The sequence below is a fragment of the Spermophilus citellus genome (assembly GCF_964194105.1).
Source record: "Spermophilus citellus genome assembly, chromosome: 1".
Taxonomy (NCBI): Eukaryota; Metazoa; Chordata; class Mammalia; order Rodentia; family Sciuridae; genus Spermophilus; species Spermophilus citellus.
In genome coordinates this window covers 24,948,167-24,967,933 of record NC_138182.1, presented here as the reverse complement: position 1 = coordinate 24,967,933, position 19,767 = coordinate 24,948,167, and the positions used below count along the sequence as shown (strand labels likewise).

The 19,767-nt window shown below is 35.1% G+C and overlaps 1 protein-coding gene across 7 annotated transcripts in view; it reads right to left on the bottom strand.

Moving 5' to 3' along the window:
* The window catches only part of PAN3 (poly(A) specific ribonuclease subunit PAN3), a 135,834-nt gene that overhangs the window by 106,292 nt on the left and 9,775 nt on the right, over positions 1–19,767 (bottom strand). For all 7 annotated transcript variants that reach the window (XM_081293126.1, XM_081293125.1, XM_081293131.1 and 4 more), the window contains exon 2: positions 1,451–1,572. In XM_081293126.1, the coding sequence (XP_081149252.1) occupies positions 1,451–1,572 (122 nt within the window). The remainder of the gene's footprint in view (positions 1–1,450; positions 1,573–19,767) is intronic.

The following is a 19,767-nucleotide window of genomic DNA, read 5'->3' as shown; positions in this document are numbered from 1 at the left end:
TATATATAGTGTCATAGAAAAACACAAAATTAAAAGTATTCAACCAATTACGACTGGCCCTCTTTGCCTCTTCCCTTTCAATTCATCCTTCACCTTACCGACAAACTGATCTTCCTATAAATTTTGCTATCTGAATCACAACTATCTAACTCAAAACTCCCTGCAACACAAATGAAAATTCAGCTCACTAGTCAAGTATTTAAATGCAAAGTTGGAGACCTATTTTGAATTGCCATGTCTATAACTTACTGGCCTGGGCTAATAAGTTAACTCATAACTACCAAGTTTCCTTTTTGATAAAAATATAAATTTCAATATCCACCCAAGAGGGTGTAAAGTGACTGTAGTAAAGTCAATAAATGCTCCAATATCCTGTCTTAATTTGTATTATCCTTGATACACGTTTGATAGCTTAGTTTATATGATCAGGCTACTTATTAATTCTCTAAACATGTTCTCTGCTTTTCCCATTTACCCCATATCCTCTGCATCCCTCCATTCTGAAAGGCCCTTCATTCCCATAAGTCCTTGAAAATTTTAAGTCAGGAATTCTCAGCTCCAGTTTTAAGTCTATAATTCTGAACTCAGTCACTCAACTTCTTATTCCGTTTCTGCATGATTAAACAAGAAAAGGTCACGTTCTTGAGGTTGTTGAAATGTAAAATATATAAGCACCTGAAATTGTGGCTCATAGGCAACTGAAAGAAGGTATAATTAACTATACATTAAGTTAAACTGCTCATTAAAAAAAAATAAAATCATTCATGTATATGGCTGTGCATGTTTATATAAATGCTTATAATTCAAATGACCCTTAGAGTGCATATTTACAGTAAATCTAAGCTTTTACATAAATAAGTTAAAATCACTTAGAAAAGCATTAGCTTCCTAAACCCCTCAAAGTCAGTCCAAATTGAAATGTAGACAGTTTTGTTTTTAAATATCCTTTGCAATTATGAAGGCCACCCAGTAGTGCATCACAGAAACAAGAAAGAATAATATACACTATTATGGCAATTTTCCAACTCACAACATTAGAATACTTCCCAATTTTATTCCAATTCTACAAAAGTTTGCCAAATAAATCTATAAAAACAATGTAAACAAATATGTTCTTGGCATCGCATCAGTCACGTGACAAAAGAAAAAGCTAGCGACTAAGAACAAAATGGGAGAGAAAAAAACAATTCAAAGACATTTACATGCCTCAAGTACTGTAGCTTTAAATTTAAAAATTTAAATATTAAATAAAATAAAGCCAGCTATATGCTTCTATACACAAAGGATATTCCTGAAAGAAAGCTTACCTATACCCCACCCATCTCAATGCCTTGTAAAACCTCATCTCAACCCCCCCCCAACAATTTAAGATAAACAAAATCTCCAAATGGTCCCCACCCCTGAAATAAACTTCACTGTTTAGTGCAATAGGAAGTCATACTAAGAATACCTGCATCAAGGGGTACTTTGTTTCTACTGGGCTTCCAAAGCCATTGACTCCAATAAAGCTGGTGCTGAAAAAGGAATCTGTGAGACTTGTATCAGTTAAAGCGCCTCCATCCATTCCAGGAACTGAAAGACAAGGAAAATGCAAGTATTTAGAGGACAAAACGTTATTATTTTTCTCTGTTTCTAAATAAGTTTGAAAGTCTCAAATCTCTGCTACACTTATTTTATTTACTAGTTCATAAAAAAAGACAAAATCAAATAAGATTTGCTTGGCTACAAGTTAGTAATGCTCATATATCCACTAAAGGACTACTAAGAAATAATTTAAAATCATAGTAATCAATGTGTAGGATTTATTTAAAATGCTCCAGGAAAATGAAACAAAACTGGGAGAACAAAGAAAACGGAGCAAAGCGTCAATCACTTTTGAAGCTAGGTGCCAGGGGATCATCATAATACCTCTCTACTTTAAGCAAAGTTTAAATTTTTCTATAATAAAACATTGTAGAAAAGAAAGATAATAAAGATAAATAATCCCATGTGTCTATGATATTATGACAGAAATAGATCTTTCATCTTTTGTCTCCAGTTCCTGGCAGATAGATCCTGAAATTCTTGTAATTTCCTAACTTAACAGGGGTGCTAGGTAAACCTTTTGTTTATTTATCTGATCCTGGTTCCTGACATAGAGCTCCTAAATTCCTTGGAATTTCCTGGGTAATGGGAGTATCTTTTATTCTAATGAGGTAACTCTTGGAAAGGGTTCCTAGATGAGAGCTGGTCATCAGAAAGACTGAGCCACTACTACAGGCTTGGCACTTTCAGCCCTGTCCCTCATCTCCTCCAGGCAAAACCCATCGGGCCTATGTGATGAAGCCTTCATATAAATTCCCATTAGTGGGATTCAAGGAGCTTCCAAGCCTGAAGAGTGGCATTCAACATCTTATAGGGACAAGTGCCCATGCTCAGAAACCTTCTACACCTCATCCTATCTACCTTTTTAACTGACTATTCATTTTTTTTATCCTTTATAATAAACCTGTAAAGGTACTTCCCTGAGTTCTGTGAGCCATCATATCAAATTATCAAACTTAAGGAAGAGATCCTGGAAAACTCCAATTTGTAGCCAAGTCAGACAGAAGTATGAATAACCTGGACTATTTGCAACAGGGACCTGAAGAGTGCAAGGTGGAAAAAGAGGAGGGTCAATTTAGTGGAACTGAGTCCTTAAATTGTGGGATATGCACTAATTCTGGGTAATTAGCATTTAACCGAATTATATGGCAGTCAAGTGATGTCCAGAGAGTTGGAGAATGTCTGGAGTCAGAAGTGTTGTGTGATAGTGCAACAGAAAAAACAGGAGCTAGTTCTTTCCATTTTTTTGTGTAATAAACATTTATAATGTAAAGTTAAAAAGAAACATTTTATTTATAATATAATGATTGTGTATGCCTACCTACAGACACAGAAATTACAACAATCAATTTATCAAGATATTAACAATCTGTGTTACATGACTGAAGAGGTAGTCTTTTATGATTTTTTGATAGTGTAGTTATTTTCATGATGATAAATGAAATCCATAAGGGAAAAAGTTCCTCCATTCCACCAAAAATCCTTGAAACATCTGTTCTTCACCTTTTCTTAATAAAACAATAAATTCTACTTAATGTAACAGCACAATTCCAGAGTCAATTTTTGTATGGCATTTTTATTTCAAATGCTTTTCACTTCAGATACTTCTATTATAAATGTTTTTTTTTTTCAAATCCAAGTTTCTCTTTCCTTCATAGTTTACACAAGCTACAAGAACCATTATTGAACATGCCAGAATTCACAAAATTATAATCTAGGTCATATTTTAAGACATGTTAAGTTCCTGGAAAGCAAGATCCACTAGATCTTTATATGCTCATAAGCATAAAATACTGGTAAAATGAATGAATTAAACTTGTCAAAAGAGAATAAAATCATCCTACAAACTTCCAATTATTTAATAATATCCTATCATTAAAAAACAGAATTTGTCTTGATGTATAACCAAATTTCTGGTAGAGGCTTACATTATATTAAACTAATTTACATTCCTTTCAGATACACAGCTTTGATAGAAAAAACCCTTATGCTCCATACCAGAAACAAATGACTACATTTAACAAAAAAGGGGGAGTGGGAAAAATAATATGTCCAGAAATCAACAGTTACACTTTTTTTTTTTAAGTAAACATTCCACACTGAGACTTGCACTTGAGTTTCCTTGTTTTGGAAAATGGAAGGAAGGAAGGAAGGGAGGGAGGGAGGAAGGAACTGATACTTCAATTTGAAAAATCACTAAGATTATCCTACATAGATTATGAAGATATTAATATTTTTAAAATTAGTAAGAACAGTCACATACCCTATCTACCATAACTCATCAGATGTTCATAGGATATTTTAAATTTAAATTATATAAATATAAGATATAGTACTGACTTTAGTTACCAAGTACAGATAATCAAGAACTTTTAATTCCTTCAAATCCATATTTTTATAATCAGCTTTAAGTAAACTTTTCACATATCTACAGAATAATATTTGTAGTCCACTTTAAATAAATATTTATCCCTAGAAAAGTTCTCTCTTATTGTACATTACATCTCTATATGCTATGATCTGAATATTTCCCCAAAAATTCTTAAATTGAAACTTCATTCACATTATAATTGTATTAAGAGGTGGGGTACTTAGGGGATTAAATCACAAGGATGGGAAGAATGTCCATATAAAAGATATGCAAGGAAATATGTTTATCCTATTAAATAAAAATTACAAGAGGCCATTGTTTTAGACTAAACTGTGGTCTTAAAATTCTAAAAATCAAAATGGAGTCACTTGTACTAACTTTCCTGACACCAGCAGAAACTAACCTCTTTATTTCCAGGATATCAGGATTATAGAGACAACAAAATTTCTGGATCAAGCCAATTTCAACTGGCATAATAATGAAGTTACCTGCCTTAATCCTTATACAAAAAAATGTAACTTAAAGTAACTGATGTTAACCAGTTGTTTTTCTATCATTCTGACTTGTGGTTCCTCTTTGAAATGATCAGTCTTTTTGTTCTTTTTTTCTGGTTTTCTTCAGACTTTTAATTATTTTTTAATTTTTACATTTACTTATTTATTCATGCATGCATGCATACAGTACTAGGGATTGAACCCAGGGGTACTTTCCCACTTGGCTATATCCGTGGCCCATTTTATTTTTTGAGAAAGGGTCTCACTAAATTGCCAGAGCTAGCCTCCAACTTGTGATCCTCCTACCTTGGCCTCAACAGCTGGAATCAGTAGCTGGGATTATAGGTGTATGCCACCACATCCAGCTTTCTTCAAGCTTTTCTATCTAAAAAAACCAAACCTCCCTTGCTTAACCCAATGAATTCTTATTCTGTTTTAAGGAATAAAGTGCTATCCAAATCTAGAACTGAAAATAAAACCAACTTCAGATTAAACTAAATTGCTACAACTTTGTCCTTTGACAGCCTCTTCTATGTGAGGATGGAGCAACAATTTTTCTGAAACAGAACAGCCCTCACCAGCCAATGAACCTGGTAGCAACTTGATCTTGGACTTTCCAATCTCAGAACTGTAAGAAATAAATTTCTGTTCTTTATAAACTACCCAGTCTTAGGTGTTTTGTTATAGGTACAGAAACTGGTACCAAGAAGTGGTAACAGTTCTAATATTTGTTTTTTATAAGGCAGAAGCAATAAACTCTGATGTTTGGGAGAAGAAAATTGAAGCAGAGTATGAGGATGCTACATGGCTTATCTTCACTACTTCCAGTAAAGTGTAAGGAAAACAAGTTAAAGATAAAATTTATAATCAAAAGGGAAACAACCTAGATTTGGAAAATTTTTAGTTGGGCAGGTCACAAAAACTAAAAAGATGTGCTCTGAACAGAACACTAAGCAATTATTTTACAAGAAAATTAGTATGTATAAAAGGAAGCCAGTTTTGCTTTTCATCCAGATAATGGAAGAATGACTTCAGGGACATTTTGGATATTTTCCCGACCCCCACTCCTATCACAATGCCAGAGTCTTGAGGTATTTGTTAATGGTATCTAGAAAGAGGTAATTACAATTAGATGAGGTTATGAGGATGGGTCAACATGATGGCATCTTTTATAAGAATAGGAGGGCTAGGGTATAGTTCAGCTGTAGAGCACTTACCTAGCATGCTTGAGGCCCTGAGTTCCATTCCTAGCACTGTCAATTTTTTAAAAAGGAGGAAAAGAGGAGGAGGATCACTAACAAGATAATGCTCACTCTAAGTGATGCAATATAAACTTTTTAGTCTGACATTAGCAAGCCCTCAACAATTTGTTCTCAACTATCATACTACTATTTCCTAAAATGTCCTACGTTTCAGTCTCAGATCTACTTACTAGCTACAAAGTCTTAGGCAAATGCTTATAAAATGGAGATAATACAATCCATTATAAAATGAGAACCAAATCACCTCCCTGCAAATTTCACTGGAGAATTATTAAAAAACAATGCAAGTTCTTAAAAAAGTTTTTTGATTTTTGTTTTTAAAGCCAGCCACTGTAGCACATGCCTATATTCCCAGCAACTCAATAGGCTTGTCATGCAGAGGGTTCACAAGTTCAAGGTCATCCTAGACAACTTAGTGAGTACCTGCTTCAAATGAAAAAGTCTGGGGCATAGCTAAGTGATACAGTGTGCGCCTACCAAGTGCAAAGCTATGGATTCAATCCCTAATACCACTGAAAAGACAGGAAGAGGAAGAGGAATATAGAAAAATTCTTTTTAAACCCTTGAGAGTTGTACAACTGTTTAGATTGTAAATTTACAATTTAAAGGTATGTAAATAATATTTCAATGAAGCTAATTCTCTTTTTAAAACATTTTTTTTTTAGTTGTAGTTGGACAGAATAACTTTATTTTATTTATTTTTATGTGGTCTGAGGATTGAACCCAGGACCTTGCATATACTACATGAGCATTCTACCACTGAGCCACAACCCCAGCCCCAGAAGCTAATTCTTTTAATCCAGAGAAAAAAGGGATTATTTGATAAATGAATTAAAACAACTGGGTATCCATCTAAGGAAAAAAGTGAATACATTACACCGTTATTTCCAAAACATTAAAGATCACAGTCTAAAATAATAAGCACATATATCTCCTATTAAAATATCTTATAATAATAACATTATTTAACTACTCTCTTCTGTCAAATTATATGCTCACTCTATTTTCTTCTTTCTTTCTTTTTCTTCTTTCTTTCTTTCTCTTTCTTTCTTTCTTTCTTTCTTTCCTAGAGATTGAAGCCAGCCTTGCACATTCTAAGCACACACTCTGCCACTGAACTACACCACAAGCCCTTCACTTTATTCTTAAAAATAATCCTATACTTTACAATCTAGAAAAAACTCAATCCCTACACACACACCTGGGCTCCATATTCCAGACTGAGACATGATGAAAAAGAAGAAATACACAGAGTTAGACAGGAACACCAACTTTTTGCCACTTACTCTTTATATGATCTTGAGGGGGGAAAAAAAGTTTCTTTGCTTCATCTAAAAAGGATGTAATTCTATCTCACAGAGTTGTGGTAGAAAAATTAAATGGATCAACCCATGCAAAGTACTTAGCATCCTCTCATAGGTAATCATAAGTGCTTTTTCTCCCCTCTTCTCCAGAAAGTCTTCCCCAATTAAACTGTTAAAACCTCCACTTCTTGATAACATTTATATTGCTTGTTGGGGGGGGGGGGGGGGCAGTGTAATTCTTTTTGACATGTTTTATATTGCTATTTTCAATTCTTTAAGCCTTTATTCTTACATGCTTCTGTCTTATCTAACTATTTAAATTATCTGTAATTATACTATATTTGTATAATTTCATATACTTTATACCTTTCTGTATTCTTTAATCAATTTATTTTGATTCAACTTTCTTGAAAGTAGGGGATTTTTGTTGTTCTTCCATTTTGTTTTTGTTGTGCTGGAATTGAACCCAGGGCCTTGGACATGTGAGGCAAGCTGTCTATCAACTGAGCTATATCCCCAGCCCCCGAGTACGTTTTTTAAGTCAATAAAAAGATACAATAAATACTCGCCCAAACTTTATAAAATGCTTAATGAAAATGATATTTTATTTACTTTATTTTTCCAATGGGGATATTAAGACTTAGAGATGATGACAATACAGCAAGTGCAGCCCCTCAGCCATCACCTGCACTGTCCTTTACTAGATTGTGAAATGGTCACAGACTGAGCAAGCACAGCTGATTGTGAGGCCTGCTTCAACAATATATTTAATCTAAGTCTCATTTTCATCCTATGTAAAACAGAAAGATAATACCTACTTTTCTGGTTTGTTATGAGAATAACACAGTATATTGGCATACCTGGATAATATAAGATGCCCATTAAATGGTTAGATGCCCATCAAATGGTTAGTTATTATGGTTATCATCTGTATCCATTTATTAGTTTGTTCATAAAAATCTATTCTTTCTGATGAAACAATAACAAAAAGAAAAATGTACCAGGCACAGAGCACATGCCTATAAACCCAGCTACTTGGGAGGCTGTGGCAGGAGGATCACAAGTTCAAGGCCTGTCTGAGGAACTGAGAGACCTTATCTAAAAAGAGAAAGTAAAAAAGGCCTGGGGATAGTAGCTTTGTGGTAGTTTGATGATGTGCCCTAGGGTTGAATTCCCCAAATGGAAAAGAAGAAAAAAGAAAGAAAGAAATGTACTAGGAGTAATATTCCATATAATTTTCTTTCTTAAATTTTTAATATAAATGGTGAAAAAGTAGACTACTATATTTTACCCATCTGTTATAAAACTCACAGGATTTGTTTTGAAAAAGACTCAACCCCAAAGTAAGTGGCTAAGCAAGACATTTTTCTGTTTGAAGGGCTGGACTTCTCTAAAAGCTCACAAACAAAAAGACCAAGAAAACAGTAATATATGCTTGCACTACATTTCTAGCCCTTATGACAAACTGTGAAGAGTCATAAAGGGACCAGGTCCATATCTTCAATTCTCTACTTAAGTCTGAATCATCCTAACCAACATTGCTGACAAGCAGAAAAAAGTGAGATCCTAGTAATAGAGAGCATCAATCATGAGTCAAATGTATTAGGCATATTTACTTATGAAGAGGATGAAATACCCGGAGTTAGACAGGAACGCCAACTTTTGCCACTAACTACATGGGACATTTAGATAAATGTCTGAAGAGACAGATGTACTAAATACCCTGATCTGATCATTATACAAGGTACACATATATTGCAATGTCAAACCATACTCCAGTAATATATATAATTACCATGGGTCAATTAAAGATAAAATATAGGGCCTGAGTGTATGCCTCAGCGATACAATACTTGATACAATACTTGCTTAGCGTGTGTGAGACCTACAGCTTGATCCTTAGCACTAACAGAGAAAATAAAGGGGGAGTGGTGTGAATTTGAATAGGTACAAAGGGAGAACATGTAAAATGAGAACCTGGGATGATGTTTCTACAAACAAAGCAATGGCAAAGACCGCCAGCAAACTATCAAAAGTTAGGTCAGGTTCTCTTTCACAAAGAATAGATTCTCCCTCACAGCCCTCAGAAGAAGGCAATCCAGTCCACAGCTTGATAGCAGATTTCTAGCTTCCCAAATTTTGAGAGAATAAATTTCTATCCTTTATCCCCCACAAAAGATGCAACACAGGTATATCATTAAAAAAAAAAAAAAGTTAAATGGAAATTAAAAGTCAAGAGAAAACACAGAGGCAGATACTATACCAAAAGGGTTGTGGGAGGTGTGAAGGGTGAGGAGGGTATTTCCAGGAAAACAGGAGAGAAATCAGTGGATTCAATTACGTAGGAAGGAGGAGGGAAGGGGAAAGGGAGGACCAGTAGAATGAAATTGACCAAACTATCCTATATACACATATGAATATACCACAGTGAATTTCATTCACCTTTATGTGTATTTATAAAATACTAATTTAAAAAACAAAACCATAAATAATAGAAGAAAGATCAAGAGAGGAGAAGAAAGGGAAAACGGGAGGAGAGAGGAAGAGAGGGAAAGGGTAAGTACTGGGGACTGAATTAGAGCAAATTATATTTCATGTTTGTGTAATTATGTCAAAATGAACCCTAATATTATGTATGTATAACTATAATGTACTAATTTTAAAAATAAAAAAAAAGAGAAAGACAAAGAAAACAGGCAAGGTGGCACAAGCCTGTAAGCCCAGCTACTTGAGATGCTAAAACAGAAGGATCACAAGTTTGAGGCCATATGGAAGACATTAGCAAGACCTAGTCTCAAATTAAATTAAAAAGAACTGGGGATTAACTCAGTGATAAAGTACTTGCCCAGCATGTACAAAGCCTTGGGTTCAATTCTAAGGTGCTAGGGGAAAAAAAATAAGCTTTAAAAAAAAAAAAAAATGTTCGCTTAGTACTAGAGTGTGTTCTCCATAGTGTATTAGAAGCTTGATCTAATGTGTGGTGTTATTAAAAAGTGGTGAAACCTTTAAAAGGTAGAACCTAGTAGAGGATGACTTGCTCACTGAGGGTACTGCCCTCAGACGGAATTAAAGTAATTCCCATGGGACCTTGGATTAGTCTCATGATAAGGCTACTATTAAAGAGCAAGATTAGTACTTCTCTGCTCTTTGGCTTCCTGTCTTGCCTTGTGATCTCTCTTTCTCTCAAATGAAATACTGCTTCAATGCCTTCAACCATATGATACAGCCAAGGGGATCTTCACCTGAGACAGCAACATACTATTAGACATTCAGCCTCCCAAACTGAGGACTAAATAAGCCTCTTTTCTTTATAAAGTACCTAGCCACAGGTATTTTGTTATAGTAATGCAAAACAGAGTAACATACCTAATAAAATAAGATACCAATTTGTTATAACAAAAATACTTCCTAGAACTAAATTCTTCAGAGAAATCATAGGTTTTCCTATATGGTACACTGAAACCATGACATCATCAACACAGATTTTTAGAATACTTTTTTACTCATCCTCAATAAAGAACAGAACATAATATTAAAACACAACCTGAGGGCTGGGATATACCTCAGTTGGTAGAGTGCTTGGCTTGCATGCAAAAGGCTCTGGGTTCTAATCTCCAGCACCACCAAAAAAAAAAAAAAAAAAAAAAAAAAAGAAGAAGAAGAAAGAAAAACCCACACAATCTGAGATAATTTCATAGAGCTAACAATACAGTTCAAGTACTTAGCTTTCTAGTAATCGAAATCTGACTAGACCAATCTTTCCCTTTTAAACTCTCATCCTCCTGCTTTGAAACATTTGTTCCTGGATATGTCAGATAGATTAGACAAATACACAGGAAAAGAAAATACATAGGTAAAACCATACCCACAACCATTTATAGGTAGTTTTATATGCATGACCTTAACAGACCTTTCAGATACGCATGATTATCACTCATTGTAGTGAAGTGTCAGAGAAGAGATTTGATATCTGAACAGTCTTACCTCACAGGCTTCAGAAACCACCACAGAACATTCCTCTTAGTTGTTTCTAAACTCCTGACTCACATTTCCAAATTCCTATTACTAAACGTCCCTAACTAGATATGTGACACGTGCTTTTTTTTTTTTTTTTTTTTTTTTGTGGTGGTGGTGCTGGGGATTGAACCCAGGGCTTTGTGCATGCGAAGCAAGCACTCTACCGACTGAGCTATATCCCCAGCCCCTGTGACTCATACTTCTAACCTAAAAACTCACAATTATATTTACTTCTTTCTCTCCCTCAGCAATCCCCCACCCCCATCAAGTAGTTACATCACCAGATCTCTCAAATGTGCTTCCAATAATTAATTTCCACTACCCTTAACCAAGTCCTTCACATTTCTCTCTTCAACTGTTTTAAGATAGCTCCAAATGGTTTTCCCATCTCCATCCTTAGATGGCAAAAAACAAAAAAAACTAAATTTTTAAAGCCACTACAGTTTATCTTTTTAAAACATATTTTAATCAAAGCACTTATTACTTTGCCTAGAAAAGCCTTCACATTGTGGCCATAATCTATCATCTGGCACCACTCTCCATATTATAGCCTATTCTCTTGCACATAGATAACTAGAGAACAAAACCATGGACAATGCAGAGTCAATCATCTGCATAAATTAGCAGACCTACAGAGAGGAAAGTAGAAATTTTAAAAACTGCAGTCTTTCTGGCAAACTGACCCTTATGGAAGTTGTCACACCTTTTCACCAAAATAGCCATAGCAATACCTCTAGTAAGAATTTAAAAAGAAAAATCCTAATCAACTGAAACCCCACTGTTCCACTGGAGTATATGCAGTACATGGTTTTCAGCTTTAAAAAAAAGAAAAAATTAAGATATCCATCATTATTTGGTCTTTTCAATCAGAAAGGAACTGCAGTGCAGCAAGATTTCTGGCAAAACAGCTGGTTCTAATAATAATGAACACTATAGGCCTTGTAAGATGAATCTGCCATAAACTTGACAACAAACAAATTGGGCTCCTGTGTAAAGCTATTTAGCACTTTTAAATTTAAATATTTAAAAATTTGAATATTTCCTTAAAAAAAAGTCTTCCAATAAAAGACAGCTTTAGTTTGGAATATATCCCAAGATTACTGCTATATTATTAATTTTTTCCTACACAATCAAAAGCTGCCAATAAAGAAATAAATGTTTTGAAAAGTTTTCCATTGTTCTTGTTTTCTCAGAAAAGCAGCTTGGAAGTTAATACTGGAGAGAGAAAATTTTATTTTTAAAACCAGCTTACTTGTCATGTAAGTATCAGCTTAAGATCATCCAAACCCATGGTTCACAGAAAACTGAGGAGAAGGTTAATAGTGAATTATGGAGAAACTGTACAGCAAAGTGCATGCATTCCCAATTCTTTTGCTAGATCCTATAGTAAACTAACCACTGGCCTTTTTTGTTTGTTTCATTTTTCCCTCCTGATTATTAAAGACTTAATTTAAAAATAAAAACAATTTAGAAATATAAAATGGAAGTCTCCCATAACACCAATACAGAAATAACTTATTAACAACTCAGTATGCATTTCTTTAGGTCTTCTTATATATCTTTTATTCATTGTTTTATTAAAACTTTATAGTTATATATGTAGTTAGGTTCATCCCAACAAACTCATATGTTCATCTTATACATCTTTTAAAACAGCATATTTTGCATACTATTTTGTAACTCCTCCCCCCACCTTCCATTTAGCATTATATCTTAAGCATTTTTTATTATCAGAACAGAAAGCTATAACTTATTCTAACTGCTGTATGGCAACCTACTATATAGATGAGATGACTATTAAAAGGAATTTCACTGTTCTCAACTTTTCATTATCTCAGATCAGCTGCAATAAAAAAACTTGTATGTATATATTGTATTTCTCTAGGATAAGTTTAAACATGAAATTATGTCAATGGATGTGAATAGTTTAAGTTTTAATGAATTATGACCTCTATAGAGGTCAGAGCAACATAAATTCATATGAAGAATGTATTAGGCTGGGGCTCAGTGATAGAACACAAGTTTAGCATATGCAGCATGGGTTCAACCTTCAGTGCCTTTTTCCCTTATACCCACAAATCACTAAGTAGCAGTAATCTTTTTACTCTTATCCACTTGAGATGTGAAAAAAAATGCTTGTTTTAATCTAATTTCAACTTTTATACACCTGCTATAGTTCAATGTTGACTATTCTCTAAAGGCCCAAGTATTAAAAGTCTTAGTCCCCAGTGTGGTGTGGACCTTAAGGTGGTAATAGGGCCTATCAGGACGTCTTTGGGAAAAGAGAACTTTGAGAACTTTAAAAACTTTAATAACTGAAACTCTTGTGTCTTCCTCTTTCACCTTTGCTTCCTAACTCTTGATGTAAGCTGTCTTGCTCTGTCAAGCACTGCCATCACAATATGCTGACTTTCCACAGGCCCAGAGACCATGAATCACTGACTGGAACCTCCAAAACTATAAGCCAAAATAAACCTTTTCTCTTTATAAGCCAATTATCTCAATATTTCATTAATGAAATGAAATGCTAGTGTGATGTTTATTTGGTCATTTTATTTCTTCTGTAAATAACCAAAGATGTGTAAAGGGTCATCATCTTTTTAAATGGGGCATTTATCTTTAGCTCCTCAGTGACCTTACTGTTACAATAGTGGCTAACTTGAATAATCTAGCAAAGACTGGATAAACACCTCAGATAATTCTAGTAGGATATGCTGTATTAGAACAAGGAATGTTTACCTTCTATTCTCAATACATTAGAAAGAGCATAGACTTTGAAGTAAAACAATTTAAATCCTCAATACCAATATGACTTTGAGAAATTACTTAGCCTTTAAGTGACAGTAATAGTTATAAGTATTAAATGATAGGAATAGTTACATATTTTATGCCTGGCATACAAGAAGAACCCAAATGTTATTTACCTAGTCTTTCTTCAACGAGGGAGGAAAAAAAGGGGCTTACTGGTTGATCAATAAACATTTGTATTTCCAAAGTTTTAATAGATCATATTTTTTTATAACCTCACCCAGTTCAATGGCTTTAAATGCTATGTGTTATTGGTTCAGATATGAGGCTCATTTATGAGACAATGCAAGAAAGCTTAGAAATGAAATGTTAGGGTTATAAGAGATCTAACCTAATCAGTGCACTAAGTCCCTGATAGGGATCAACTGAGTGGTAACTGTAGGCAGGTAGGGTATAGCAAAAGGAGGTGGGACCTGGGGGTGTCCCTTTAAGACTTATTTTTGTCCTTGTTGAGTGGAGCTCTCTCTCTCTCTGCTTCTTCTTCTTCTTCTTTTTTTTTTTTTTAGTTATACATGGGCACAATATCTTTATTTTGTTTATTTATTTTTATGTGGTGCTGAGGATTGAACCCAGGGTCTCACACATGCGAGGCAGGCGCTCTACCGCTAAGCCACAACCCCAGCTCTCTCTGCTTCTTGATCATGTCATGTCCTGTCCTGGCCTGCTTTCCTCTACCACACCCTTCCACCATGAAGTGCCTTACCTCCAGCCCAGAGGAATGGAGGACTGTGACTCCTGAAACCCTGAGCCCCAAAATAAACTTTTCCTTCTTAATTGTTCTTGTCAGGTCTTTTGGTCACAGCAGCAAAAAAAAAAGCTGACTAAAACACCATGCAAACACTGACTTGAGTTTCTATCTTTTATTTGCTAAATTCCTCAAGAACTCCAAATGCCTCAAAATCTCCATTTGAATGTCTAATATATATATATCTCAAAAGTTACCTGTTCAAGCTGGGCACAGTGACACACCCCTTTAATTCCAGTGACTTGGGAGGCTAAGGTCAACAACACTGCAAGTTTTAGACCAACCTCACTATTAGCAAGGCTCTAAGATTCTGTATCAAAAATAAAAACAAATAAAAAGAGCCAGGGATATAGCTCAGCAGTAAAACACCCTAGGTTCAATTCCCAGTACCAAAAGAAAAAAAAAAGAAAAAAGTAACCTGTTCAAAACTACACTCCTGATCTTCTCTCCCATGTCTGCTCTTTCTGTAGCTTTTCCCATCTCAGGTGATGCTAACTCTATCCATCCTTCCACTTCCTTGAAACCCAATCAACTCTTCTGATGATCTATATCCAACATGAAGTTACATTGATTGGTTCTATCTGTGAAAGTATCCAGAATCTGACTAGTTTTAGTACTTACACTGCTATCTCCTGCTAAGCTAGACTACTGCAAACAATTTTCTAAATTCTCTCCTGCCCTCTCTCACCAAAAAACCCTTTTAAAATCTAAGTAAGGCTGGGTGCAGAGGCACATACCAATAATCTCAGCAGCTGAGGAGGCTGAGACAGAGGGATTCCAAGTTCTAAGCCAGCCTCAGCAACAGAGCGAGGCCCTAAGCAACTTAGTGAGAACCTGTCTCTAAATAAAATAAATATTACAAGGGGCAGGGTGGAGGAGCTGGGGATGTGACTTGATGGTTAAGTGCCCCTGGGCTCAATCCCTGATACCAAAAAAAACAGATTAAAAAAACCTAAGTCAGATCAGATCACTTCCTTTGACTGAAAATAAAAGCAGAAGTCTTAACTCTTCCCCCTTCTTCACTCCACATCAAATTGTCTCTAACCTTCTAAATGCGCCAGGTATTCCCCATCTCTAATATCATTGCTCCAGCTATTCCCTCTGCCTAAGATAATCTTTTTCCTCTTAACTAGCTTAGCTCTCTTCCTTCCAGTTTATATTCAAATAGTTCCATCAATGAAGCTCATCCTGATCTCATTATTTATTAATGTACCAACTCAACCTTACTTCTACATCCTCATTGCCTCTTACTCTATCCTATTTCCTTTTTCACAGGACATCATCTTCCAACATACTATAAAATTAATGGAGTTATGTTTATAGTGTCTGCCATACTCACTAAATGTAATGTCTGCGAAGGAAAGATGCTTTAATCTATTTTATTTTGCCTAATACCTAAATAGTAACTAACATACACACCAATAAATGTTTATTAATTAAGTGAATGAAGATGGGCATGGTGGCACACTCCTACAATCTCCTGAAGCAGGAAGATCACAAGTTAGATGCCAGTCTGGACAACTTATCAAGACCCTGTCTCAAGGGCTGGGGATGTGGCTCAAGCGGTAGCGCGCTCGCCTGGCATGCGTGCGGCCCGGGTTCGATCCTCAGCACCACATATCAACAAAGAGAACTAAAAAATAAATATTAAAAATTCTCTCTCTCTCTCTCCCCTCTCTCACTCTTAAAAAAAAAAAAAAAGACCCTGTCTCAAAATTTTTAAAAATAAAAAAGGGTGGGGATGCAGTTTGATGAGTTCAATTCCCAATTATCGCAAAAATAAAATAAATGAACGAATGACTCCCCATTTGTTTTTTTAAAGACATTATCTATATATATGAAATATTTTTATGATATATAAATGAGCACCTTACTTAAATTTTTCTTTAAAAGCTGCCTTGCTAATTTTTCCAAGCTTTGGGACCTGGGAGAAGATACCCTGTCCCATCTTTGTCAAGAATACTCTTCTTCAGAGATGGCTGATATACTGCTAGAGTCTAAAAACTTTATGAAAGATCACTTATGCAATTCAAAAGGCTCTAGGCTAGGGATGCATTTCAGTGATAGAACACATGCTCTGCATGCACAATGCCCTGGTTCAATCCATAGCATTAAAAAATAAAAATAAAGTCTCCATTCCATTTTTGTCCTCCTCCCCCCGCCCCCCCCCCATTTCCTCAAGTATTGCAAGCAGATTCAAGAACAGCAATATTAAGACAGGTTTATGAACAGGTGAGCCAAATAAGAAAGTTAAACCAAATGATACATGAAGTCCTTTCCAATTTTATCCAGCTCTATTTGTGCTTGAAGGTATCAAGAATGTAGATGAATAATGAAAGACAAATAATATTACATACATAAACAAAATTCCCCAGCAACTACTAGACTACATTCTTGAGTTGGACACAAGTATAAGCCTAATTACTGGGGAGGCTAATGCAGGAGGATTATAAGTTTAAAGACAGCCTAGGCAATTTACGGAGATCCTAACTCAAAATAAAATTTAAAAAAATAAAAGGAAGGCTAGGAATACAACTCAGTGGCACAACACACCCCTGAGTTCAATTCTCTGTACAATTCCACCAACAACAACAACAGAAAGTGAATATTTTTTAAAAGGATAGGAATTAAACTAAAAAGAGTAACTGCTTTTAAAGAAAGGAACCAGGAAACTTGGGAGGAAAGGAGACTATTTTCCCCTCTGTATTCTTCTATGCTATTTAAATTCTTAACTTATGTATTACAATTTTAATTTAAAAAATAAGACACTGTTCACACTTTTCTAAAGCTGAACTTTTTCATCTTAAAAATATGATTAAAAGCTAGCTTTAAAAAACTAGGGACAAGGGGTAAGGTTGTGGCTCAAAGGTAGACGCTTCCCTAGCACGTGTGAGGCACTGGGTTCGATTCTCAGCACCATATATAAATGAATAAATAAAATAAAGGTCCATCAACAACTAAAAAATTGTTTAAAAAAAAAAAAACTAGGGACGATATTTTTTAAAGAAAAGGTAATATACCAAAAGAGACGTCAAAAAAAGGAGTTTGTTTTATTTTTTTAATGAAGAGGACTATTATCTACCTGCTAATTAACTCAGTCAAAACTAGAGATTAATATGCCCTTATCTACATACTGATATTAATCTGCTGAGTGGTCAGTATTTCCAAAAGTTGTAAAGAGGAAGAAGGGAATAATTTCAAAGATTAAATATGAAATAATTTGTATTCTAGAACATAAACATCTTAAAAACACAGAAACCATTTAGAGCCAAAGGGATTTTGAATATCATGTATTCCATATTCCATTCTCCTTTTTTACAGATAAAGAAATGTATTTCCACATAGACCAAATGAGTAGTCCAAGGCCACAAAGTTATTGTATAAGACAAAGCACTAAAATAAAATCCCAAAACCCTCAGTCCAATACTAATTCCTATATGCTAAAAGGATACACAAATACTAGATGTATTAATTTGTCAACAAATATAAAGTAACAGCTCATCAAATATTTTATCATATTCTAATGTGGATCATTAAACTACAAACAGAATATAAAGTATGCTAACATGGAAAAACATATGTGAGAAATGCTACAAAACTCATGTGTGTCCAGACTGAATTCTGTTTCCCCAAAATTCCTACATGAATCCCTAACCACCAATGTGACTGTATTTGGAGATAAGATCTTCAGGAGATAATAAAAGTTAAATGAAGTCATAAGGGTGGGAACCTAATCCAAGAAGCCTGGTGCCCTTATCAGAAGAGGAAAGAGGAAACACATAAGCACCCTGCTCAGTGAGTGCAACATGAAAGGCCACGTAAAGATAAGATGTAGCTCTGCAAGCCAAGAGAGCCCTCACCAAGAACTCAATTTCCCAGCACCTTGAACAGGGACTTCCATCCTACGAACTAAGAAAGATATTTTGGGCCTGGCTAGGTGGTAGCACATGCCTGTAATCCCAGCAGCTCGGAAGGCTGATGAGGCAAGAGTATCAAGTTCAAAGCCAGCCTCAGCAACAGCAAGGCGCTAAGCAACTCAGTGAGACCCTGTCTCTAAATAAAATACAAAATAGAGCTGAGGATGTGGCACAGTGGTCAAATGCTCCTGAGTTCAATTCCTGATAACCTCCTCTTCCCTGCCCCGCCCAGCAAAAAAAAAAAAAAAAAAAAAAAAAGGTGTTTTGGTTTGCTTTTGGCAATCATTTATCTTATAAAAGAGTCACTTCAAATGTACTTTCATGAAGAGAAATACATTACCTGGACTTCACCTGGACTTATGTTATATCCCCTCCTTGAGTTTTCCTCATAAAACTTATTAAGACCTATTATTATCTTATACATGTATGTTCCCCACAAGATCAATTAGGGCAGAATTCGTTTTGTTCACTGTTCTCTTCCTTTCACCTAGATTAGAATTTATCACTCTATAAGCACATTAATAAGTGAAATAGATGGTATTATAAAATCTTCGTTATATACTTTGTGTATTATAAAATAAAACTGTTTACACCTAGACCAACTATGCTAATGGAAAATTCTCAATACTTAACTTCTCACAAGTTGATACAGATGTGTGGAATGAAAAGGTTAGTCCTGGCTTAAAACCAGTTTTGCCACACGTTGTTTCAAAGTTAGTATAATATGGACTTCAAGTTTTGCATGGCACTGCTCTCTTCCACTTGTATAGACAACCACAACTTAATAACCTATATCTTATTTTACTGTTCTTTAACATTTGCTCTCAAAAGTTTGAGAAAGAAAGGAAATACAGAGGTTAAACACAGATTTATTATTAACAATATTCAATAACAGCAGCAACTTGGACTGAGACTCACTATGTACCAGGCAATGCCTAATGGCATCTCATGAAATCTCACAGCAACTCTGAAGTAGGTACAATTATTATTTCCACTTGGGGGTGAGGGATTCTGGGAATTGAACCCAAGGGCCTCATACATGCTAAAAACGCATCCTACAACTGGGCTACACCTGCAGCCCCAATCTCCATTTTTTTTTAAGCAGCAAAGAGGTATTTATTGAGAGCTAGTTTGGTCCTCCACGCACACAGCAACTGGTGACGCTGAGAAGCCCCAAGCCCAGGGTTTGCAGCAGTTTTATACACTCTTTGGGGAAGGCAGGGACTTCACATACATCATAGCATCTCTTAGGAAATCATCACACA